This window comes from Paramormyrops kingsleyae, chromosome 2 (assembly GCF_048594095.1).
Source record: "Paramormyrops kingsleyae isolate MSU_618 chromosome 2, PKINGS_0.4, whole genome shotgun sequence".
Taxonomy (NCBI): Eukaryota; Metazoa; Chordata; class Actinopteri; order Osteoglossiformes; family Mormyridae; genus Paramormyrops; species Paramormyrops kingsleyae.
Window position 1 is genome coordinate 30,671,208 of NC_132798.1, and position 26,548 is coordinate 30,697,755.

A 26,548-nucleotide genomic window follows, 5' to 3' on the forward strand; every position below is an offset into this window, starting at 1 on the left:
ATGTCACCTTCCTTGTAGTTCAGATTTACATTTTGTCTCTACAAACTGACCTTTTCCTTACTTCATTTCCTTCTATCCTTTACAGATCTGACCTAAGATGCCACCTGACTCCAAACACTGTGACATGCCCACAATGGCTGAATACCAGAACGCCTCTGACACTTCTCAGTCATTATTCAGCTGTCCCTGCCCATCTCAATGAAATGTAGCACCAAGTGATTGGGGGGGGGGGGCATCTCAGAAGTCTAATATCATGGGAAATAATGAAGCCTCTTCATTGTTTTTTTATGATTATGCTTCAGCAACTGACCACTGGTGTTTAAGCAAACACAGACATCCTCAGCTTCATTAGTCCAACTGATTTATTGGATTCTTAGACAGCAAACAGATGTTTGATCAAACTTAAAAATTGTAAAATGCATAAGTTTATTTCTTCAATTTCAAACAAATCAATATGGATCAAGAAACTAAAAGGAGGGAAAAAAAACACACTGTCATATTAGTCAGGATTAATGTGGGTAAATACGTCACCACTGGCAAATCCCACTTATATTCCCAAAACTCAATTTTTATTCACTCCCTTTCAAGTGAGCTCCCATGAAAGTGAGACTGTGGAAAGTGCACTTAATTTGTATGGAGCAACTTCAACCTGCTGTCATTTCACAAAGGGCTATTTCCTACAAAACCTCACTTTCCATACAAATGGTCAGTAGCTGTAAATATTGATTTTATCAACATCAGCAAAGGAGACAGAGAGGTTGTTCATCCCCTTAAACTGCAAGGATATCATTTATATATTGCTACACAAAAAACAATCACATTATATTCCATGTGTAAGGATATTGTGAATTTGTCTACAAAAACACAGCAAAATTTTATTTAAAAGTATCCGAACACAAAGTGTCTGATGGTATTAGAATTAGTTAGATTCAATACTAAAATGTAACTGATGACAGCTCAAAAATTAAAAAAGAAGTCCCTTTTTATTTTAATAATCCAAAAAAGAAAAAAAAAATACAACTGCTATATGTATTCAGGAAACTGAAACTAAAAACACAGAAATCCAAGGAAATGTAAATTGAGACCAGGTGAGAGAGTTTTAAAGGCTTACATTAGGTGTTTGAGCCCCGACACGGTGCCAGGTTTTGCTTCATGGTTGAGGTACGGTGCTGTGCCATGCCTCCCCCCCCCCCCCCCCATAAGGCTTTGCGGTGTCGACGTCTTATTGTTCGCCTGCAGAAGAAGCCGCAGTCTATGTGAAGCTTTGCAGCAACTCAAGCAGTCAATGAGGCGCGTTTATCACAGTATGGTCAAGTCAATCGAACAATAATTCCTATTTTAAAAAAAGTCCCGACGGGTAGATTTTAGAACAATTATGTCACGTAAAAAGGCTTCTTAGCGAACAGAAGCAGGCTGAAGGTAATGCAGATAAATTCTAAAAAAGATCATTCCTCCCCAACATGGTCCAAAGACCACTTCTTTATTAAAATATATATATTACATATAAAAGTAAGCTTTGAAGATTGGACTGAACACGTATCCCCAGGTTGGCAGCAGATCAGTGGGGATTCAATCCAAGGACTGTGTGGATCTTCTCTCATCACAATGCTGGATGCTGGAAGACGGTCAAGGTTTCGAGGGGAAAGGAGCGGCACCAAAAGGATCCAGCTCCACCTGCGCCGACTGCTGCGTTACGCCGTGGACCATCTCTGTGAACGGCACGGCCCCAAAGTCATCCATTTTATTCCCGTCACTGAACGTGCTCTGCAAAGATGTGGCTCGAGGTCTCCCATTAGAGCAGCCGATGTCCCCTTGATGCTGAGTGTGCCAGCCAGTGTCTTGTGGATGAAAAGGTTTGGCACCAAAAGGGTCCAGAGTGACCTCCTCAGCCGGCAAGGGTGTTCCCTTGTCTTTGACATCCCCAACGCTGACGCTGATGTTCTCCTTGGAGTCAGAGGCGCTGAGGAACTCGTTGCTGCTCTGAGAGTCTCTCCTGCCCACTCGCTTGTGTCGCCGGACACGTTCCGGCGTACGGAAACTGGGCTTGCCCGTCTTCCTGCCGCTGGTGGGGGTCCCGTGGTGACGCTTACCATTGCTATTGCTGGTCTCCTGTTTCGTACGTCTCTGCCTCGAAGAGAGCTTCTGAAGGCTACGCTGCTTTATCTTTTGTTGTTGGCTGCCGCTCTCTTCGAAGGGGACCTGGCCAAAGACATCCTCTGTGGTCGCAGAAAGTGGCAGTGAATGGCCAGGCTGGAAAGGAGAGGAGCCGAACACGTCCACACTGTCGGGGGACACAGGGGGCGTTTGTCCTATTGGAGCGTCAATGCTCTTGTTTGTTCTGGACAAGTTTCTATTGAATGGGGCTTTGGTAAATACATCAAATTCATCCATAATCTGCTCCTGGCTGGCCTGTCTGAATGGGGCCTTGGCGAAAATGTCACCACTTTCAGCTTCAGGTTTGGCCTGTTCACTGTCGAGGAAAGGCACTGCTCCGAAGACATCCTTCGTGCTCACGACGGGTGACTCAGGGGGCGTGATCAGACTGGAGCCGGACTCCGCCCTGGCGGCTCCCTCCACTGTACTCGCTGCTTTTCGCTCTGCTGGGCTCCTTGCCAGCGCTTTGCCCTTCTTCTGGTCGTCGTCAGAATCGGAGCTGTGCTTTTCTTCATCCTCCTCGTCAGAATCCATGAGCAGGGGCCGCTGCCCGAGGTTCTCGCATTCTGTGTAGTCGTTGAACTCCCCATGCTCACTGTTCAGCCCTTCGTCTTCCTCAATCTCCTCCTCCTCGCTGCTCTTTGGAGACGGAGGATCTGATTCAAAGTCGCTGTCTGACTCCTCTCCTGCTCTGCACTGCAGGCCAGAAGAGGCGCTTCTCTTGTTGGATTTGCACTCTTTCGCCGGTTGGTCTTCAGCAGCGGGATGAGGCTCCGGCGTGGGCTGCTCTGGGGTCTTCGTACTGGCATCTAATGGGTTAAACCAGAAAGAGATCCTGGGATGAGAGAACTGAAGACGTAATGAATGTGTGCCAACCAGTGTTTTAATTATAACCTAATTTGTGCTCACAAATGATCAGGAGCTATCAAAAACTACAGCACTGCACACAATTTAGAGATGCTGCTTCAGTCACTACTAGGCCTCACAGTAGCAACGGAATAGATAAACGTTATTTTCGCAAGTTAATGCTTCACGCCGTAAAGTGGAAATGTCTGTTTTCAGTTTTCCAGGGAGCTATACGGAGGGCATGGCAGGAAATTTTTACCGAGCAATTTCAAAGGAACAGAGAGGACAATAAAATGTCACGTGACCCAAAAGCTGTTATCTATTACACTACCCCAGAACACCACACGAAAAACCGCCAGGAAGCGTGTGTGAAACAGACTCGTGTTTCGTGAGCAGAGCAGAGCCTGACTCTACAGCGGTCGCTTCTGTGCATGGATTGGCTCGTGTAGTACGTTGTGATATAGGAGCACTAAAGCAAACCCTGGTCATCAGAATAAGAAATTTTGTAAGCAGAAATGTCTTATAATATACAAGAAAGATGGAAAATCATGGGTAATACTGAAGTATCAGAAAATACAAATCAAGACAGTATTCTTTAGAGAGCACAATAGTAATCCAGTATTAATACTGCAAATGTGTTTGTGCACAGCTCACTTACTACTTTAACTCAATGCCTTACTCACTGTGCTATACTCATTCGTGCTGGAAAAATGTGGAACCAGGCATGAGAGAGACAGGGAGACTGAAAAGGCATCTTAGACTGCAGCTCAGGGCTGGAGCTACTCCTGTAAATGCTGGTACTGTACAGTCAGGTGGAGCAATTCAGTCTAATGGCAGGGCAGTCCGATAACAGATTAACATTTAGCCTTTTATGCCTGTGCTTCTGTGCGTTAAGATTATAAACAGCATGACTAACACATGCAGCCGGCGTGTAAGAAGTACTCCAGTCCTCGTACCTCGGAGAGGTAGCTCAGATGCATCACTCATCAGGCATGTTACAGGTCTGGCATATATTATGTGAAGTGAGACAGCCATGTTAGCAAAACCATCTTGTACTGATTATGTAGTGGTGGGTGACACAGGAAACTCTGGGAAATGAGCGAGGGTGCGGGGGCGGGGCAGGGGGCGGGGCAAGCTCCCCAGGGACCTGAACATTAGCTAACAAAATAAAGTGACAAAAACTAGATTTGTTTTTTAATATGCTTTATTATCATTATTTTTAAAGAGCAGCACATCATTCAGTATTACATTATGATACATATTTATAGGCCTTTACAGAGTATTTCTGTGCAAACAGCTGTTAAGTTGAAACACTGAGGGGGTCTGGCACTGCAGCTGTAAGCTTCCAACACAGGAGGACACAGTTTGAGCTCTAACACGACACACAGCAGGTCTGGCCGCTTCCCCATGGCTGCTAGACGAGAGTAGGCGATGGCAGCGTTATGCTCATGTCGCAGTAAGTGGGGGGGAAAAAACTGGGAAAAATTAAAATAAACCATAATAATCTGGCCGTAACCAGTAATACACTATACTTCTGAAAACGGAATGCATTTTAATAAAAGGTTCTTTCAAAATGCATCGTTTTGCCCACATTTCAAAAGTATAGCTAATTTACACACCTACCCACCAGTACAAAAGTGAAAGATGGTCTCAACATGGCTGTCTTACTTCACCCATAAAAGCGGCAAATGAATTGACTGACTGGCAGTGAGATGTTTGTAAAGTAAGTTGAGGGGGAAAAAAAAAAAACAAATGAGATAAATCCCATTAGAAAAACAGCCCCAATATGCTGTCAACTTACCTTTGATGACCAAAAACTTACTTGTGTATGGACATAAATGGATATGTAAAAATGCACAACAAGTGAGTGTATGAATCTCACACACATATGTAATAAGTATGAGGTCGACTCCTATGGAAGGACAATGAATGATGTAATGTCACGCTCTCCTCACAGCGTGCTCACAGACAGGCTGTACTAGCTGCAGACTGAGGCGCACGGTGAGGCTCCAAGGCACTCTGTGTGTGGCTAAACCAACCTGGCCCCTTCCCTTTAACTGCGAAAATGGACTCTGCACCATGAAGATCTTCGTTCACTTTCATGTGGCTAGTAAATTCAACCTTACACACAACAATTAAATGAATGCTAACTTGAAACACAAATACACATTTAGAAATGAAAAAAATTGCAATCACAAAAATACTATTTTAAGACGCGGTCCCATCAACCTTTTCCAGAAATTGCCTTTAATTAAAATAGAAAATAGTGTCAGAGATATGTGACGTTATCCACCTTAGTAAGGTGGGACCAGGGTCGAATGCTCTGCAATGGTATTCTGCCCAGCTACAGTACACCCCCACCTTTGTATCGGAGGTAAACTGCGGTGCCAGGCTTTTTGAAAGCAAATCAATACAACATACATTAATGAATGCAGTAAATCAAGTGTGCTTTACTGTAACATTACTCTAACATTACTCTAACATGCTTCACAACTGAACTCATTCTGTAGGACAGGACATTTTTTCCAGAATGACCAGTGTAGAAACTTTAACTAGTTCACAATTTTCAAAAAGCAAAACATAATACAATAAAGCTGGATCTGTCATTATGGTTTCTGAAACGACCACCGTAGACAGCTTTTTTGGCCCCTTGAATATAAACCAGAGTTTTGGAAGAACTCTGACGTAAACGATCATTTTTAATTCTCATTGTTATTCTGTTGCCTTTTTACTCCCTGTGTTGTTGGTACGATCAAGAAGAAATTAAGCCCTTTAAGGACTCGCAGCAAGGATCATCATCAGCAAACCATGGGCCTCCGTCGAGACCCAAGTGCCTCTACACCTGCCAAACTAGCTTCCCTTATGGCATCACCACAAAAGTAAACCATCAAGTCCACTTCCATTATGTCCCATCTTTTCTGATTAGTAAAAGCAAAAGTAATTACCTACACTACTCCACTTAGTGGCAAGAGCTTATTCATGACAGGTAAACGTGCAAGTGGCTTTCCCTTGTCGAGCAGAATGACACGCACAGTGAATCTGTCTATAATGGCTCATGACATTCACTGCTATACATTAGCGAGCGGGAAGATGCATGTGATCTCCCCTCTACCGCTTTGATCTTGTGTTTCTTCTCCTGTCCAGGTACTTAAAAACCCTGAGTTAACCCTTGGGGGTAACATGGACGGTCATTCTTACCTCCCAGTAAATGAGCAGGAATTCAGGCAAAGCATTAGACTGAGAAGGAACACTTTGCCTGTACATAAGCCTTGCACAGTGCTAAGGTAGATGGGAGGCTAATCTGCTCAAAGACAGGTCAGTCACCTCTCGGGGGGAGAGAACAATTTAGTACACAACAAAAAGCTTCAACTGAATTTCTTGAAATAACTATCAAGTTATAATCAAATGCACACCTCAGTAATACAGAAGCACCAACGAACAAAAACTTAGTTAACCCACAGCGTTCCACGGAGCAGGAATAACCCCAGAGCACATTCTTGCACCTGTCTGCTACAAGCTAAAGCAGCTAACCAAAGCCAATGACAAACCATCCATTTTAATAGATGATGCTTCTTGCTGGAAGTTCCTAACAGCGTACATTGGTAGTGTAAAGGCCCATTACGGTTTTTCCACTTTAAAAACGGGATGTGTGCAGAACCAAAGCAAGTTAATACAGGAAGCCCCCAGAAAGCTCACAGTAAAATTAGGTTAATCTTAAATGTATGTTGGAAGTACTGTTAGTCTACTAAATCAAAATAATGACAGCAGGCAACCAAACCACTTAGCTCTTCTTGTTAACTGTAAAACAATGAACATCTGCCAGTTTCTCACTGAAGTAGCTACTTGGTGATGCATGGGGCATCACAGTTAGATGCGCAGTCAGGACTGGCCAACAGCACAGGCACAGCCTCTGCACTGATCCGGTTTCTGACCAAGTCAACCACAAGCCAATAGTACAGCAGCACACACACGATTGGCTGCGCGCGTGTCCTACGCATGAGGTCACCGTGAGCACGGCTTCCCGCTCCCGAAGCTCTAATTAGCGTTAGCAAAGACGTGTCGGCAGTTGGGAAGCTAACACACAGACACAAAAGCCAAGGATTTCAATGGTTGTTCTTCAGAGGTTCCTTAAAACTTGCCTGGGCTGGACAGAAAAGGTACAGAGCCAAAAAGGTCATCCTGCAGAGGCTCTGAGGGCAGCTGCTTCCCTACGCTGAGGTCTACACTGGCTGCTCCCTCCGTGGGCTTTTCTGTCAGAGGACGGAGAAGGGGGTCTCGTTAAACAAGTCCTGACATCAGCATGGCAGCCAGCAGGCTCTTGTGTTGGTTGTAGGCTTGAATTGTTTAGAAGCAAACTGCTGAACTGCTACACGACAGAGCCACACACACACAAGCCAAACGTGTGTGTGTGTGTGTGTGTGTGTGTGCGTGTGTGTCTTACAGCAGCACAGAGCCAGGACAATAAGTCAAGCTTGTTAGCTTGCTAACACAGCCATTTATGTAAGACAAATGTTGGTACATGACGCACACATCTCAGTGCTGACACTAAGTGTTCATTTATGAATGTGGATGTGACTGAATTTGATGTGAAAGAAACGTAGTCATTTGAATTACCCTAAACCACATAATTGAAATATCCCTGAAAACTGATGATATAAAAAAAGGCATAATTTCCAAATTTTAAGAACACAGACGTTTCAGAAGCTGTTCTGCTAATGAGGACAGAATGAATCAAAACTTGCTCGCTCTCAGGAGGTCAAACTCTCTGTCCAGCAGGTCCTCTTCAGTCATCTTGGAGAAGTTGTCTTCTCCGAAGGGATTCCATCCTGACATATCAGGGGGATTACTGATGCTCTGTGGGGGAGGGGTAACCACCTCTGAACTCACGGAGGGGTTTCTACCAAAGAGAGAAGCAAATTTTGGGTCACTGCAGATTCTGCGTCTTACCTTCTTCTGCGAATCCCATGAACAATTCAAAACGAAGGTCACAGCGACAAGATAGACAGTGGACCCATGGTGTTTGGAGGGGTAGCGTAAAATGGATTTGCTGGGTAGAGACTCACATACACCATCGTGGTTACAGTATGGGGATGGCAGGACTGTTACCTGGTGTTAGTGAATGAAGGTTCCACAGCGACAGGCCCCATGCAACCCAACCCAGAAGGGCTAAAGTTCGTGTGGGAAGCCTGGAATTCCAACGGGGAGGTGTGATAGGGGACCTGCTGATGATTGGGATGTTGGTGTTGCTGCTGCTGTGCAAAGGCCTGCTGATACTGGTGCATCTGTTAAAGGAGGTCAGAATGCTGATTCAACACACCGTGTATGGTCTTCAAAGCACACACACAAGGGACAACTCCACATCCAAAAGCTAAGAGGACAAATGGAGGTAATTATGACGCTCAAGGCTTTGAGATGATCATTGCATCACACTGTGGTTAGTAGACAAGAGAATCACACTATCCACCGGTTAACAGAGTAAACAGTGTGAGGCTTCAGCTCCAGGGTGAAAATAAAGTATCCATAAATTATGTATATTATTTTATTTGGGTTAAGAAACTTATATAGCTCCCAATCTCGAAAATAGAGCCTTAAGGTCGACAATTTTCTTACTCGATCCGCAAAACAAAAAGGGGAAAAAATACAGGAAACCACTCGCTTAACTTATTTAATTAATAAATAGTAAAAAAAAATAAAAAATACAACAGTATTTGTTTGTTACATGGAAAACTTTGCAGTTTTTGAGGTACTTCAAATAAAGTGAGACAGAGGTCAAAAGACCATGCAGCTCCATCCTCCACAGGCTAACTGCTTAATAATGACCTCCCCTCTCACGCTATGCGACACTCTTAAAGGCAAACACTAACTTAAATATCTGATATATTACCGTAAATAAATCACAAAATAATCTCCATCGGCAACATAAGACCTATTACACCTTCAACCCATAAACCCGAATCAATATGTAACAAATTATCACAAGTATATTAATGATCCTACAACAGGTAATTTCAACCATTAAAACGATATAATTCTCCACCTTGAATAGTATTATGTGATGGACTGCTAACCTATATGCAGGTCACAGACACCCCGCAGATGGAAATGCACAGCTGAGAAACTCGACTAAACCACTCCACAGTGGGAAGAAAGAAACAGGGATTCAAATGGAAGGATAGGACTTCTCCACACTCCCCCTGTTTTCACAAAGCAGGGTCACTAGCAGAAACAGCTGGCAAATTCACAGAAATCGAAAGAAACCGTTAGACGAAGGGAAGCTGCTGACTGAGGGTGAATCATGTGCTAACCCTCCGATTGCTTTTATAAAGACTGACTCGCCCCGGGCCGTTTGTGGACACTGCATCACAGATGTAGCTGCTGTCTGTCAGAGCGCGATCCACACGCGGGAAAGGGAGGCTCTTACCATGGCCGCGTACTGGGCCTGCTGCTGATACACAGGCTGCATTGCCATCTGCTGGCTGAGCATGTGCGGCTGCTGACGCATCTGGAGGGCCTGGTGGTACTGGGAGGAGAAGATACACATCAACACTGCAGGACACAGAAACAATGCAGGACAGCCGCCATCTTAGAATAGCTCAGCACTTGAGATGCCAATCTGAAAATAAAATTAGTTTGTGAAACTTAGTTATTAAAATTACACTGCCTGCTTTTGGATGACAGGCTGATGGCATTATTTGCACAAATCTCTTACATTTTTATTCATTAAAAAAGGAGGGAATCACTGAGCCAGTACAACATCAAGACAAAATCCTTGCCCAGTATCCTCAAACTACCTTCAAAAATACACCTGTGCTAAAGGTGTGTTTTTAACCATTCAACTGTGGAAATATGCATGATACTACCTACTCTGCATTTGTTGAAGTTAGTGATGTAAGAGTAAAGCTCACCTGCTGTAGGTAGATAAGCTGCTGCTGATTTGGTTGCTGCTGATGCTGCTGCTGAAGCTGTTGTTGTTGGAGCTGTTTTTGCTGTTGTTGGAGCTGTTGCTGTTGCTGTAGCTGTTGTTGGAGCTGTTGCTGTTGCTGTTGTTGGAGCTGTTGCTGTTGTTGGAGCTGTTGCTGTTGCTGTTGTTGTTGTTGGAGCTGTTGCTGTTGTTGTTGTTGGAGCTGTTGCTGTTGTTGTTGTTGGAGCTGTTGCTGTTGTTGTTGTTGGAGCTGTTGCTGTTGCTGTTGTTGGAGCTGTTGCTGTTGCTGTTGTTGGAGCTGTTGCTGTTGCTGTTGTTGGAGCTGTTGCTGTTGCTGTTGTTGGAGCTGTTGCTGTTGCTGTTGTTGGAGCTGTTGCTGTTGCTGCTGCTGTTTTTGAAACTGCTGCAGTCGCAGGTCTCCAGGCTGCAGCTGCTGCAGGATGCGGTGCTGCTGGCTGCTTGAGGAAGTCTGCAAAGCAGACTGTCCGTTCCCCGGGCCCGGCACTATCAAAGACATCCACCACAGGAGAGAGAGACATCAACTGTCATTTCAGGTAGCCAAAGTGAAAACTGACCAGTATCAGATCTTTAACGTTCACGTATGAGGGCACTGCAATCCCAAAGTACCGCTTACCTTTCTGTCCATTGCTCACTGGTCCAGTAGGAACCGTCATTTTCACAGGAGTAACAGTATTGTGAATGGACACGACATTGGCATTTGCAGCCTTTGGTCTCTGTCTTGGGGCAATTGAGGTTTCTGTTGGTCCAACCGAGTCCGTTATTCTGCAGTAATAATTCTGTGTATTAATTTACAGCAGTTTAAAAACCACAACATCCATAAAGTTAATACAGTAATTAGAGCAAATATTTATGAATATAAATGTCGAACCACAGGAGAGCTTCAGTTTAGACATGAAGGTGACACTTCTGCTCCTTTAAAGCAGCATTTCTCGCACCATGAAGTGTGCATAGATGAGCATGCAGAGCAGCCGGCTCCTGCTCCAAGAAGAAGAAGAAGAGCAGACCGCTTCTCTACGGTACCTGGCCTTCGTCAAACTCTTCTTAGCAGCCACCTCACTGGCAGTAAGAGGCTCTGGGAGGGACGTCGGCAGGGAAGAGTTCTGCAGAAAGCAGGGAAGATAAAACGGCACATCTCCATAGCTTCTCCCAAACCATATTCACATAAGCGCTACAGTCATTAGGCAGCAATTACTTTGGCATTACATCCACCTGCAGCACAGTTTTGGCCAAGGCCTGCTCAGTGAATTATAGCTGCTGAGGTGATACTCACAAAGAGGTTTGGCACGGGACACTCTTTTCCAGCCAACTTGAAGGCAAAGTAGGAAACCTGGTAGATGTCAGGTCTCTTCTCCACATCTGGCTCAAGCATGTATCCTTTTTGAGGGGGGAACAAACATATCCATGTTACCGCAAAGTAGATGCAAAGTAGTTCACTTCAATATTTTCCTCATTCTGGGTCCATTCTATAATTCCAAAAATATGGTCATTTCATTGTAGTGTTCACTAAGAATTATCATGGTCTAAATGAATAAAGTTTACAGAACACTAGTTCTTCATTCGTGATATATGGCTCATGATCAACCAGTCATAATTCCTGGATGGCTTAAGTTTATGGTCACCTCCAGTGTAAAGATCAACATGACAACAGGCCACTCGATTCCAGTCGAAAGCAGCCCAACGACTTCCCACCTCTGTACTGGTTTTGATTTTCATGAATAAACCAACAACGAAGAACAAAAATGTTAATTCTCAGCACTGGAAATAGGGAAGAGTAGAAATATGAACGAGATGAAACGAAATGCAGCCTCTTCCACGATCTTCTGTTTTTTCAAATGTAAGGTCATTAGCAAGAACACCTTGTATATTAAAATGACTATGGGGAATGGTGAGAAGAAGGGAACTGACTGCGTGAAGTTCACCTATGACTGTGCTGCCAGATGAGGAGGGGAAGCTTCCACTGGAAGAACAACAGAGGGTGATGAAGGGCGATTATTAAGGTCATGAAAGGTTACAGGCCTCCTTAGGGGAGACTTACAATGAAGGTAATCAACATGAGACACACTGAGCTCATGACACTCTCCAAGCTCAGATCACTCCTCACACAGGTAAGAGCTTCCAACATTGGATACATTCTGGCATCCATCTTGCATCAGTGTAGTATAGCAACTAAAAAGCCTGCCAGGGTTTGCATCTGGGAATTAGAGGGACCTTTAGCTCACTTCGCAGTGCCACTATCTCATAGACACTGCTAGAAGTCACAGTCCTGAAGAAAAGCATGCAAATGGAGGCGATGTATCAAAAGACATCCCAGGGAAGAACCATGTGGGATCCGCTCTCTATAAACTCATCAGGATGAGTTAAATGAAGAACTGGAGTTCTCTGTTAGAGGACAGCCCACAGCTACATGCCTTTGCAAAACTTAACACTCTTCTTATTGTCATTTTCTGAACAATATTCCTACTATGAAGACCAAATTTTCTGCTTCAGCCTTTCCGCTGTCATGTCACGTTTTGGATTGGGATTGGATTGGGTCTTAGCTGTGATCAATCCCTTTTCTTTACTACCTGTAGAAACTGACCACATATGGTGCAATGATGTTGATCTTTACATAAGAGTCGCACACAGTCTCAAGGCACTTCAATGCACTTAATTTCAATAATACATTTCAGCATTTTAATAAGTGGGTGGATCAGATGTCCTTTGTGTTTGGCTAGCAGCCAGCGAGGAGAAAATCAGGAAGATATACAGTGACTGCTGATGGTGACCAGATAAAAAAAAAATAAAAAATTATATATATATATATATATATATATATTTTACATTTGCTCAGAAGAAATTGAATGTTCTCACCACAGGAGGGGGCTACTGTATCTGGTGAGAATACAGTTGGAAAAAACACTATTGTTTAATCACTAGGGCTTCTGCATTCAGTGTGTTTAGAAGGCAACCGTAAAGTTATCTAGCGTCTACTTACTGATTAAGCAGTGCAGCTTAAAGGAGAATCTGGAGTTATCTGGAATAATGAAGTTCCCATCAGACATGGCAACCTGGCTCTCCCCAAATGGAAGTGAGAAGAAACAAAGCTTGTACAACAAGCATCCAAGTGCCTGGAGGGGAAGAAGGTATTTTAGCTCTGAAACATTATTCAGGATCTATAAAGCAACAGTACACATTATTATAGCCATAAGAAAATAATAATCTAAAACAGCACAGTCATTTTTTTGATGGAGAACATGCCTGGAAATAAATTAAAAAATTAATATCACTAAACTTCCCTGCATTACAAAGGACTGTCATCATCTGTCATAAATCTCTCACCCATATATCAGCCTTGGTGGTAATGGGCTTCCCTCCATACAGATTAACCATCTCAGGGGCTCGGTACGAGAGGGTGGTGTACCTGCAAGAAATGGCACCAAACGGCACCATAATCACCATCACTCAGTGCACAGAACATATAATAATGATGATAATAACCATAATACGTGTCCTTTATTTGACCACTTATTATAGGCCAGACAGTATGCTGTGATGAGCAAGCATCCCTTACAAGCTATTCCATAGATACATCATTGCTACAATAATTTCAGGAGGAGATATAAAAAGCACTAGACTTCTGACCAGTCTTTCCTCCTATTTTGTTTTACTTAATCGATCCCCAAACTTACTTTTTTATTTCATCTTCTACTGCATTCACTCCATCTTTATGAGGATGGAGCACTCTGTGTGTGGCACTTCCGAAGTCGCACAGAACGTAGTGCCCCTGGTCATTCAGGAGGATGTTCTCCACCTGACAGATAAAAGCACAAATTCACACGTTTCTCCAGCAAGTACAGCAATATCTCATCTGTTACACAAGCACCACCAAGACAACAATCGGCAACTTGAAAAAGCAGGATTATTGCTTAAATTACAATTGCTACATAACATAACATTATAAGAAAAAGTTGTGAAAACACTTGTCAAACTACTGTAAATTTATTATTCAAAGTCCTAGCAGATAAAATTACCACTTTTCTTTTTATTAAGCTCAGTGCCAGTCAACCCATTAGGTGACAGAGGTGGCCACCAAGGGTGCTGCACCCCCACCCCCCCCCCACCAAGTTTCACTGAGGTTTCACTGAGGACACAGTGGCAGAGCTCCAGCTGACTGTGGGTTCCACTGAGCAGCAAAAATGTGGAGCCCTGTCCCTCTACAGTGACACTGCTCTCACAAGTGAGTTCTCACATTCCACAGAGAATCAAGAAGTGATCTCAGGGTCAGGGCTGGAAACGGACTATTGCTCCCTAACCCCAGCATGGGCTCCACACTCCTAACTCTGCCCAAGCTTTTCTTCAAGATTAATTTTAAACAAGATTCCACTAAATGTTCAGTGACTAACTCTTATTCACGCTCTTGCAGATTGGGGAAAACCTGCATAGCAGCCAAAACAGAGAATTCCCACGGCATTTTGATTTCTGTTCCCATAAAAACAGGCCAAGTTCTGCTTTTCTATTTAAATAAAAACAAAATGGTGTGATCTACATTATATACGGAAGCAACAAAGTTACACTGTTGCATTTTCTTCAAGATAAGAGAAATGAGTGGCAGCCATAGAAACAGCACAGTACCTTTAGATCTCGATGAATGATTGGGGTCTTGCACTGATGTAACCTGGCAACGGCCTCACAGGTATCACAAAAGATGGCCAAGACTTCTGCCTCACTGAAGCCTGTTTGAAGACGCTGGTTCATCTGTTTAACCACCTGACCAGCTGTCAACAGGGAAAGCAGGCAAATGTAAGACTCAAAGACAAACGCACAACAGTGAAACACACAAAAACAAAGGTTACTTTTTTTAGTATATCGTCCATATTCCAATTTGATGTGTAATACTTTTAATATGCTCTTCCAGAAATATCTCCCAGAGCCAAGCCATTTCGTCCTATAATGATCTCTAGCTACTCCATTCCCATGGCTACTAAAGCCAAAGTTGAGCCTTCCTAAACCAAAAGAAGTCCAGGAGAAAGGACATCCAGATTTGAAAAGCAGCACCAGACACAGAACAAATGATGATAATTCAAACAAAAGGACAAAAGAAATCCAAAACAAGAGAGGCTGGCTCCTACCCACACTGACGCTACCTACATTACAGCTCGCATGGTACTATTTCTGGGTTTAGAATTGAGGAAGACCTTGCTCTACATGCTCAGAGATAAAGCTGCAGAGCAGGGTGGTGACCTCTCCGAGCTTCATTTACAGCTGAAGGATACCATCGCCCTTTGAATTCTACTAATTAATCCCTAGGTTTCCATGGGGACCAGTGCATATACATTTTTGTAATGTAAACAAAAAAAGCTAGAACACAGATGTGGGACTTTCCGCACCTCCCCATTATGTACAAACACTGAACAGTATATGCTAAGTTAACTTACCCACCCACCCACCCACACACACCCACCCACCCACACACACACACACACACTCTGACCAATATCTATTTGATGCCAAATATAACCCGTGCAGGGCTCAGAGATGAAACTGATGTGCAGTTGTTCATTTAGTTGATTTTGGTCTCATTATTTTTTATTTATATGCAAATAAATGACATGAACACACTGCATGATTTTAGCAAGGATCATTCCTCCATAACACTAGAAGATAATTTAACAGATTAATGATTTACATTTTAGAGACAATTGACACGCCAAATTAAGAAGCAATTTTCAAAGTTTTAGCAAGCTGGTCCCTTACAGATGTCACCTAGAGGGATGGACTGGCAGCTGCCCTGCCAGTATGCATATAATCCAAACTACTTTAGCATCCATCCCATGCTCCTTAATGAATTTGCATTCTGCACAAATCAATAGCAGATTACTTCACTGAAGTAATGTCAGGTAAGGATCTTCCTAGACAGCTCCAAAGCAGATGCTCTAATGGGTATAACTGAGCAAAGCTGGCTACGAGGCTAGCCTAAGGACAACACGACATGGAAGAATGGATTTAGCAAATAGCTAGACAGCAGTAAGAAAGTCACCAGGTGGGACAGAACATACCTCTGCAGTACTCCATGAGAATCAGGACCTCCCAGACACTCTCTGCCACAGCATTAATGGCAGAATCCAAGTAGCGTACAATATTCTTGTGATCCAAAAGCTCTTTCTGTTAATGAAAACAAATTCAGGGCACAAGATCATTAAAGTATGTAGATGAGATTGTGAGATGGAAATGAGATGGACACTGGTGATAAGCACCATGAAGCTGCTTTGTATCATCAGAGCCGCTCCTTTTCCAGACAAATTTAGGAGGTAGCGAGCGTTTACCTGCATAAGATTAAGGTATTAAGGGTTAGTTAAAGAGGTCCCAATGGATCTGTTTGCTGTGGCCTACCATGATCGTGATCTCCCTCTTGTAGACGCTGAGGTCCGCCACATTATTTACGTACATCCTCTTCAGGGCACATCGAACTCCACTATGAGTTCGAGCAAGAAAAACTACGGAAAATCCACCTGCAAGAGGGGAAAATTGTGACACTATATTAGTCAACTGAGTGCAGAGAAAAGGCTATATACCTTCACCTCAGGCCAATCCTACCTAAACAGAAACTGTGACATTTCCTAAAGTGTCCAGTTAAAACCTCTAGTACAGACACCAGTCAGTAATATTCGCTCACTGACATGAGGACGTGTTTTATAACGACAAATAACCTAACACTAGCAATCATGTGAGGTTAATTCAGTTTAATGTGTTGCCTTTCACCATAGCCCTGTCCTTTAAAGCTAACTGTTCCTGATCCTCTACAATACCATAGTAAGGTGATTTGCTACATGCTATTTTGTCCACTGGATTCCCCACAAAATCATCACAGGCTCATCTACTTCCCAGGTCAGCCATTAAAATCACAGAGCTGATTCATGTCCACAGTCCAAATTTAACCAACCCAAAACTCTGGGATCACTAGTGCAGCAAGTTTATGATGGAGTCTCCAGCTTTTCAGTTTTTATAATCCTACTTATTCAAACTTTGCCAAGTACTTTAGGACAGGTGCTATATCAGATTCAATAGACTTGGGAAAGGAATTTTTAAAAGTGATTAACAATCTTTGCCTCCGTATTCTGACCACAAGGGAATGAATACTACACATAATGCAGGGAAAACTACATATTTGCCAAATATTGTCAACAGGCAGACAAATATGCTTTTAAGTCGAAGAATTATTTATTTGACTGCTTATGAAGGATGACTCCACAGCAGCTAAAATCACAATATTACATTATATATCTTTAAAAAGCCTTTTGGTATTCCAGACAAAATGGTTTATGTAATTTTAAGACGCTGAGGGGTTGAAGATACCGATCTAGACAAAGCTAAATGGGAAATCTGAACAAATGCATTGGGGTAGCTGTTTAATATGGAGTCATAAATTGCTAGTGTTCAATGATGTGTTTAACTGAGAACAACTGAAATACTCATTTAATTACAATGGGATGGCTGTTCACAATAGTACAGATGTTCTCTGTCCTTGCAATGCCTATTAGGACATAGACACAAAGGTGGCATCCTTCTCAAAGAAGGACTTCACACAAAACTCCAGGAAAGCTACCACAGTAGAACATTATCTCCTCAAATGCTGGAGAAAGTACAAAGTCAAAACTCACTCAATTTGTATTTAATATAATATAATATAATATAATATAAATATAATATAATATAATATAGGATAAGCGGTTTGGAAAATGGATGGATGGATAATATAATATATGCACACATTTTTTTCTCCCCAATTTTTTTCCACATTTTATTTATTGATATTGTATTACGCTACTGGGAGATGCTACTGTCTCATTGTTCTATGCAATAATAAAAATTCTTGATTCACATCAAGCAGTGGACATACAGAGAGAGGCTGGACTGACAGGCTCTAAGCATCAGCACTGAGAGGCCAAGACAGCCAAAGTTCATAGTGGAATCGCTCTCTCGCAGAGCAACGATAAATTGGGTCAAACCTGTGGTTTTTCTGATAATTCCAAAATGTCCAAAATAATCATTCTAATGAAGAGAATTTAATTTCCACATGACAAAATATTTCCATTTCAATGTTTTTACAAAATTCGATAAAGCATACTCTCTTCAAACAAGAAAAAAGCCTAATGAGAATGTTCAAAGCTCTTAGAATGAATAAGCAAACCTAAGGAGGTCATTCACAAACTTGTACTAGACCCAGTTTTAGGGTCTGCATCTCTGTGGTCTGGTTTATCTGTCCTCATTGCACACATACTCAGCCCTAGTTGGTACTCGTAACAGCAGGGAGGTCTTCTCCAGAACACCCATCTCTAAAGGACACTCTGCATTTCCTTAGAGCTTACCCACGTTACACTCTAATGACACTCAAAGTTATCTCCAAAAAAAAAAAAAAAGGCAGCCTAAAAATAACTCGAGCGTGATGATGGTGTGCAGATAAGAGATTCTGCACTTGGAGATATGACATCCCCTGATACAGCACAGAGCTACCCTGACCCTCTTCTAGAACCTTTAGCCGTAAATCAGAGATGAGTTCCTTACTGAACATCAAATTACCAGAGTAGAGTAAATCTTCAAATCCAAATACAATGACAATTTACAAACTAAAAAATCTCCTACATAAAATTCAATGATTGAACCAGAAATTTTAAACTAATTTATTATTAATTTATCTTTTACTACAAGAAATATGCAAGCAAGATGTGAGTGAACAGCCTGAGAATGGCCAACCAAACAAAGTGTACCTTAATCAACTGCAGTAAATCTATTTTTAAAAACTTAATTCCAGGCAACAGAAGTTCGGTAAACTAGGTTAAGCATGTGTCTGGCTTGTAGCTGCACACATGCAGCTTACTGTGAACATATTTGCCTCTAGCTTGGGGGTGTGAATCGGAGCACACCTATCTTTAGCAAGGGGAACTGATTCTTTTAGCTGTATGAGGACAAGGTCTGGAGGAAGGAATTGTAAGTAATTAATGATAAATAAAGAGTTCTGCAAAAGATTAAACAGTATTAAGAAGCAAGGCATAGGGGGTAACAGGAGAGGTGCAATGAAAAAATGTGTTGGAAAATGATCTGTGCTAATTACTGATTTTATGGTCTGAAATACATAGAATGGCATAGGACCAGACTTGATATGAAAAATACAGACCCCCTCAACATTCCACAGCCACAAAAGCACAAGGCATAAGACTTAAAAAATCTGAGGCTCCAGATGAGCAAGAAAGGCATGAACCAGCAGCTGCATCCCACCACTAGTGAGAGGCTGTTAGTCATTGATCGGACATAATAATGCTTAAAAATAAAGGTATTTCGCTGAGCAGTAATGCCAATGCCAAAATTGAGGTTCTTCATTCCCTTCTGATAGTCCTGATTAGGGCTGGGTGATACAAAAAGACATTTTATCATGATAACTTCCCCCCCAAATGAGTCAATATTGATAATTCACCATGTAATTCAACACATATTTCTTTAAAGCTCCATTTTTGCTTAAAATTCCTGGAGGATTCCCATTAAAATAGACTGAAAGCATGAAAAATAACGACAAATGTAATGGAATGAAATGTTTAAGAAATAAGTCATACAAAAACAACCTTTTTGTCGTTGGGCGTTAACACTAGAAAATGCAGAAAGTACAGTTTGTTGCTGGGCCTTTTTCTGTAGAGTGCTTAGCAGCCCCTTCCAGATGACAGGTCTCACACTGTTGGCATTTGTAAGTGTAAATGCATGCTTTCTGTATGTTCTACTGAATGGCGATGCTACAGGTGGGGAAATAAGTATTTCCAGTTTTAGTTGACAAGTGTACAGGATAATTTACAGCACCGGTCTGTTGCATGTTGGATTTTAAATGTTATTCAAAGTACTGCCACACCACTGATGTCTTTCAGCTTATTTATCCACAGTATCTCCTTTTCACAAAGGATATTGTAGCTGCTGTGCAGTCACTTTCTTCAGTTCTTTTCTGAGGGAGAGGTCATTCCATCCATGACTCACGTGTAATACTAAAACAGCAGAGGTGTGCTCCACTAACTCAACCACCCAAGCTGTGCATTTGTATGTTGTCTTTTCTTAATAGAATAGCATAGATGGTTGGAATTGCATTGGTTTCTTTAAACAGGCTGACACCGCGCAACGCTCCTTATCGGCAGAGTAAATCAAAAAATGAGAAACTTCAGTAAATTTTTTGAAGACCACAAGTGTGTCCCTTGTTTACATTGTCCAGCCCAAGCACTGATCTTAAGGTGGTAGCGCCCTCATTACAGCTCAGCTGCTGCATATTTGCTGCAATCTCAAGTTTAATTTGGCTAGAGTCGCAAGTTCTTCACACCAGCTCATTAGCCTTTATCTGAAGGCTGGAATGTAAGCCCATTATTACCAAATACATATATATCGTTCCACAGTCAGAAATGAGAACCGTGATCAATATCTCTTTGAAATCACTGTTTTAACACCATTCCTGGGCCTTAGAAGCCAACATTCTTAAATCATCAAGAGTGAGTGTCTTGTGACAATACAACTTAATGCTGGCATTACACCAAACAACCTTTCAGGCGATTTCACTGTCACAGACAAGTTCCCAAAGTCAGAATAAAATCATGAGTGTTGCGGACATTAGTGATGTGGACATTATCAACAACCAATAGATGAGCTCTCTCCAGCACTAAACAGGAAGCAGCAAAACGGGATCTCAGGAATCTCAAACCATTTCTGTGATGAAACAAGAGCAGCTGTGGCCAAAAGCTGCTTATATTTCAGCTCTATTGTTCAACAATTTTTCTCTTTGTGTAAATTTCTACCAGGAGCATGATGGGAAATAATCTCAAAAGGAATCCAGTTTGCAGTCTTGCAAACAGTGACCCTGCAAGATTCCCAGTCTTTGCAAAATCATAGTCTGTGACAAAACTCTGACTAATGATACATTGTCTTTAGATGTGAGAGGGCGTTGGACAGTCTTTGAAAAGACTCTGAAAAGATTTTTATAAAGTCTTCTAGTGTATGTTTAGTATAAAGGGGTGTATTAAGTAATGCACAAACTGCTGTACATAAACTCTTTGGACAGTAAACACCCAAGACTGATGGTACAGGAATCACTTGTTAGACAAAGTTCACTTGTTTTCTCACAAACACTGCTTGTTAGGTAAACTTGTTCAACTTCCCAAGTTACATTTTAACTGGTCCTGCCTTTCTCCCCAGCAACACTCAAAGTTTACTTTAACACAACAGAACAATTGAACCGAAGAATAACGAGTGCAGAAAATGGCTTCAAATCTAATGTATTACAGCAATAATGCTCATTTGCTCAAACTGTGTCGAGACCACTGACAGAGAACAATGCTGCAGCTGAACAACTGGCTCATCAAATGCCTGTTTATGTAGCATGGATTTTAGCACAAAGTCTGTATACTAAAGGATGGCACCCTACAGTCAAGGGAGTCCTACGTATATAACACCACGTTCCTGGTAGAATAGTTACAATGTGGGCATGCACAACTTCCTTTTGCTCTACTGTTGCCTTCCACAAAAGCTTGTGACTAAGAAATGCCTGTATTCTAAATCATCCATACAATAATGTTGGAGACTGATTTCCAAGCAAATCTCAGAATATAACAATGTTGATAAACAGGGAAAGACAAATAAGGAGCCTTAAAGATCATTATGCAACAGACTTCCTGTTGAGCTTCACAGGATTTAAAACTCAATGATTGCAACATAAAGAAGTTACCAGGCAGCAAGAAAAAACAGGAAGAAGACTAGAAGATGCACTGTGGGATGAATGAAAACATTGCAACTGATCAAGCAAAATGCTGAAGGTTCCTCTTCTGTAATGTTAAATGTCACTAAAGCTCAAATGGGATTTACTAAAAGCTTAAACCAAGTTCAGCTTAAATAGCACAAGAATTTCCAGAATTTTCCAAGTGAGTTTGAATATAACCTTATTTCATAAACAGTCATTGATGTGAACAACAGAAACTACAGATATTGTCTGCAAACAAGATACATACAGGCACATAAGATACAAGTCAGAGAGCAGAGGCTGGCTGCTTCAAACAATTCCTCCTGGCCCTAAAGTTCCATAGAAAGCATGCAGGCCAGATTGTGTGTAGTCGTAATTGAGCAGCCCTAAGTTAAAATTAAAATTAAAGCGAGACAAAATTGGCTGGGAAGGGGTACGGAGGGTTTGTAACACAAGAGAAAATGGGAGCATTACTGTGAAACAAAACGTGGCACAATGGTTTTATCTTGATACAGTGGTACCTCAGTTCTCGAACTCATTAGAACTCAAATTTCTTAAAAGTCGAACCAGCCCATTTGAAAAAAATTACCTAGAACTCGATCTGAATCTCAGAAGTCAAACCGTGAACGCCGACCTAAGTAGGGCTGCCCCCAAATAGTCGACTAAACGTTAGTCGATATGAAGAGGGCTTGGTCGAATACATTTTCATTAGTCGGTTAGTCGCAAAAAAATTCACGTGAAATTAGGCAATCAGGGGCTGCACAGTCAATGTATGACATCAAAGCAACGAGAGATCAACGCGATCTCGTGCCTCGCGGTATACCAAAGCGCACTTGTGGGAGAGGTGTCTGGCTGATGCTAATAATTACAGGAAAAAAGTCCAAAGTGTGGGATTATTAATTTTGAAAATTAATATAATTTTTATATTGTTCAAAAGGAAAATTAACAATTTAATAAATGCACATGGCACATCGCACAACGCCAGAACTTAGAATAAAAAAGACAAACAAATTAACAGCCTAAGTATTTGATTAAATTGTTTAGAACAACTATATTTAAGACAAAATGTGGAACAAATAATTTAAAGAACACTAATACAAATCAAAAATATCAGAGCTAAGCCGCAAACTGCCATTAAGACGACGGATGAGTCTTGACCTGAAACAACAAATTGCAAACATCAGACTAATTTTTCTAACAGAATAAAAAACAACTTGTGGAGTACGCATCTTCTCGTTCGTGTTGGTCAAAGAATGACAAGCTCTTAAAACGTGGGTCTAAGACAGCAGCTTGTATATAAATGCTGGTCGCGATATTTTCCGTCAGTTGCCATCTCGTGTCAATTTCTTTTGCTAGTTCGGTCTTCTAAACTAACTAAATTTTAGTTTATTTTATTCAAAACTGTTTTTGTTTGTTTGTTTGACATGTAACTGTTACAGTTTGTATTTTTGATAATAAATTATTAAAATGCACAGGCAGTCTGATTGCTGTTTTTATGTTTTATAATTAGCCTATAACATTCCGGCCACTGATTTTTGTGTCCGTAAGCGCTGTATACTTTAAACGCTTTACTATTCTGTTTTAAGCGCTTTTCATTTTGAACGCGCTAATATCATGCTTTAGCATTTTCTGTCATATGGAAGTGTTAAACTTCAACTTGGAATGTACCTTTCCTTGTATATACGCAAGTTATTATATTAATATCATAAATGAACGATTATTCGACTAATCGCTAAAATGCAGGAGTGTTAGTCGACTAGGAATATCTTTAGTCGGGGGCAGCCCTAGACCTAAGATAACTTGTACGCGCGAGGAAATGAGTCACGCGGCACGTCTCTCAGCGGAAACAAGGGGTAAAGCTTCAGTCTCAGCCTCGCATTCACTGTGATAGCATCGTGCATTTTTACACTAGCTGAATACAAATATTTAGACAGTAAAAATACATTTAGACAATGATAGACAGTAACAGTAATTATTATAATATAATAAAATACATTTAAAAATAAAGATTTCTTATTCATTATTGTAACATTAATAATAAACCATTAATACATTAATTATAATAATATTGTCGTGCCTAGCGGGAACGGAACGGAGACAAAGGCGCAGACATCAGGGTATCGGGGAATACGGGGTTTAATTACAGGTAAGGCAGGCAAAACGCAGACGGACAATACAATGACCGAACTGGGGAAACAAACTGAAACACGATCTAAATACAGAGGACTAATGACAACAACCAGAAACAGCTGATCACACAAGGATTCCACACTGGGTTAACGAGGGGGCGTGGCACGCAGAAGGAGCGGACGATCGGGGCAGGACACATCGTTTGGATACATTTATTTTCTTACTTTACAAATTACTGTTTTGATAAATGTGCTCAGATGTGTTTAGTACAGTATATGCTCTTGTTTTATCAGGTTAATTTTGCGCTTAAATGCTAAAAAAATCTCAACATATTTAGGTGTAATTTCTTGGGGCCGGGAACCAATTAATTGGTTTTCCATTATTTCTTATGGGGAAAATTCGATCACAACCCGAACTTTTTAGGATTCGATCTGGAGTTCTGAACAGATTAAATTCGAGTTCTGAGGTACCACTGTATTTTGTTTTGATAACTGTTGGAAGCCAAAATCATAATTGAAATTGAAATTCAATTAACTGTCCAGCCCTAAGACCAGAGGAGTGCCACATGCTCCACAAGTGGAAGAGACAAGGCCGCAATCAAGAGTACAAGATAAAATGAAAATGTATGATTCTGGCTTCTGTTATCAAAACATAATAAATTAGTACTGAACTTAGCTTAGACTCAAGTCCACTGATTTTCTCTTGCTGTATCAAATGACAAGAAAAATACAATATGCAATAACATTAGGGCTGCACAATATTTCATTTCAGCAACATCGAGGTGTGCTCATGCATAATAATTACATCCTATTTGTTTGGCACTGCTTTATGTTTGTTGAATACTCGCAGCAACATCAATTTATCTGATACTTTACCTTTGTTTCAGGTAATCTTTTTTGTTTTAAGAATATCACAGTATTACTCAGGGAAATGTCACGTATCGCAAAATGATATCACACAGCTGTAATTAGCACAAATGAAATTACAACAAAACAAAGCCAGCACGAACAATGAGTTAGCAGAACTGGAAAGTGCCAACCTGGAATAACCAATCATGCATATACCCTTCCGCTTTAAGCCACATGCTCATGCCATCTTGGGTGGCGTGTAGACCGAAACACTCCACCACTGATTGTGATTATCTACCTGCCCAGTTCCTCTGCAGGCTGAAGGCTTCAAATGCGACACGGCCATTTGCTGTATTTCATCTGCAGCTGTGTAGGCACCCAGCTGACTGGAGATGTTACTGGAGAGCAATGAAGAGCAGAAGAACCCAGGAAACCCCAGTTTGTCCCTAGATAAAGTTCAGAGCCAATATTCCCACAAAAAAAAAAAAAACAACAAGCAGTGGATGGAAAAGCAATTCCAGATTCAAGTCAACTTATTTATTCCAGATTTGCATAAAGAATTAGAAGTGTACATCTTATTTGACTTAGGTATGGCAGTCACCATATCATTCAATACATGACATTCTATTCAAAATTTAAAGCATTTGGCTGAAGTTCAGTAGACTTTCTAAACAGGCTTTGTAACAATTCGCCCATTCTTTTGTATACGCCCAAGTGGCCTGAACCATAAACAAGGGTTGACATAACGGGTGCGCAGGTATGCATTCACCTTTAAAAGTGACAAAAATCGATTACTGTTACAGCACAAATAAGTACGTATTTTATGTGCATTTGCGCAGAAAACAAGAAATTACCGTGCATTTTAACCTATATACCGCAAATGTAGCACAAATTAGTATATAATGGTTAAAATGCACAATATCTTGTCTTATCGGCGCAAATGCACATAAAATACGTACGCATTCATCCTGTTACATTGCTGTACGTACAGTATAGCTTTTAAAAGGTGATTGCATACTACATGCATACCAGTTATGTCAATCCCTGACTATAAATTACACTGTGCATATCAGCACTAAATGTATAATATGAAATATGACAAGGAGTATTCTCATTAGACATAAGATGCTATTTTATAAAAGGAGCTTGTATATAATCTGAAATAACTGAAATCTCTTTTAGAAAGAGGTTACAAGATCCTGAGCTGCCTAAACAAAACCTAGTTTATGATTTGGACATATTTTAACTAGGTTTGCCAGGATTAATCGACAGAATAAACAAAACCACTGTAAGTGTTGCCTATTCATGTTTATTAAATTACCATTAGTACGGGTAAGTACTAAATATACTCATTATGAAAGCCATAACGTTGTCTGCCTGCTACCTTGGATTCTCCATTGAATAAGTCTTAGTGAAAATGTTTAGGCTAAAATCTGGGCTTATTTTATGTGGATTGGCAGTGCCAGTGTGTGTTCATGTGCATTGGACATGTTGGGACCCGTTTATCGTAAACTAAAACTGAAATGAAAATAGACACTAAATAAAAGGAAATAATTTGTGAACTGAAATAAAAATGAAAATATTTACAAGAAAACGTCAGACTTTAAATCGGCAAAAAGCCACACCACCACCACCAACGTTTTGCCTTGTTTATCCACAAAATCTCCTCTTTTAGGAGATGTTGTGGTTGCTGAGCTGTCCCTTTCTTGTTCCTTTTTTCCATGATTTACCAAAACAGTTGCATGTGGCTTGCCCAGTTTACCGAATTTAATAAGCAGAAGGATACCCCTAATTTATACAAATTAACAACTTTTGGGTATAACAAGAAACATCTCAATATTTTAGGCATACTGCTAATTTGCTCATTGAATTGTGGGCAAAAATAATGTCTGT

General features: G+C 41.2%; 1 protein-coding gene across 1 annotated transcript in view; it reads right to left on the reverse strand.

Moving 5' to 3' along the window:
- Window positions 1-344: 344 nt before the first annotated feature.
- The window catches only part of bmp2k (BMP2 inducible kinase), a 30,192-nt gene continuing 3,988 nt past the window's right edge, over window positions 345-26,548 (reverse strand). Inside the window, exons 2-16 of the mRNA XM_072708929.1 lie at window positions 16,313-16,431; window positions 15,979-16,084; window positions 14,555-14,697; window positions 13,612-13,733; window positions 13,262-13,343; window positions 12,918-13,050; window positions 11,214-11,317; window positions 10,964-11,043; window positions 10,557-10,705; window positions 9,906-10,426; window positions 9,422-9,520; window positions 8,107-8,282; window positions 7,743-7,897; window positions 7,140-7,250; window positions 345-2,963 (exon numbers count right to left, since the gene is read on the reverse strand). Coding sequence (XP_072565030.1) covers window positions 1,627-2,963; window positions 7,140-7,250; window positions 7,743-7,897; window positions 8,107-8,282; window positions 9,422-9,520; window positions 9,906-10,426; window positions 10,557-10,705; window positions 10,964-11,043; window positions 11,214-11,317; window positions 12,918-13,050; window positions 13,262-13,343; window positions 13,612-13,733; window positions 14,555-14,697; window positions 15,979-16,084; window positions 16,313-16,431 — 3,437 coding nt within the window. The 3' untranslated portion in view covers window positions 345-1,626. The remainder of the gene's footprint in view (window positions 2,964-7,139; window positions 7,251-7,742; window positions 7,898-8,106; window positions 8,283-9,421; window positions 9,521-9,905; window positions 10,427-10,556; window positions 10,706-10,963; window positions 11,044-11,213; window positions 11,318-12,917; window positions 13,051-13,261; window positions 13,344-13,611; window positions 13,734-14,554; window positions 14,698-15,978; window positions 16,085-16,312; window positions 16,432-26,548) is intronic.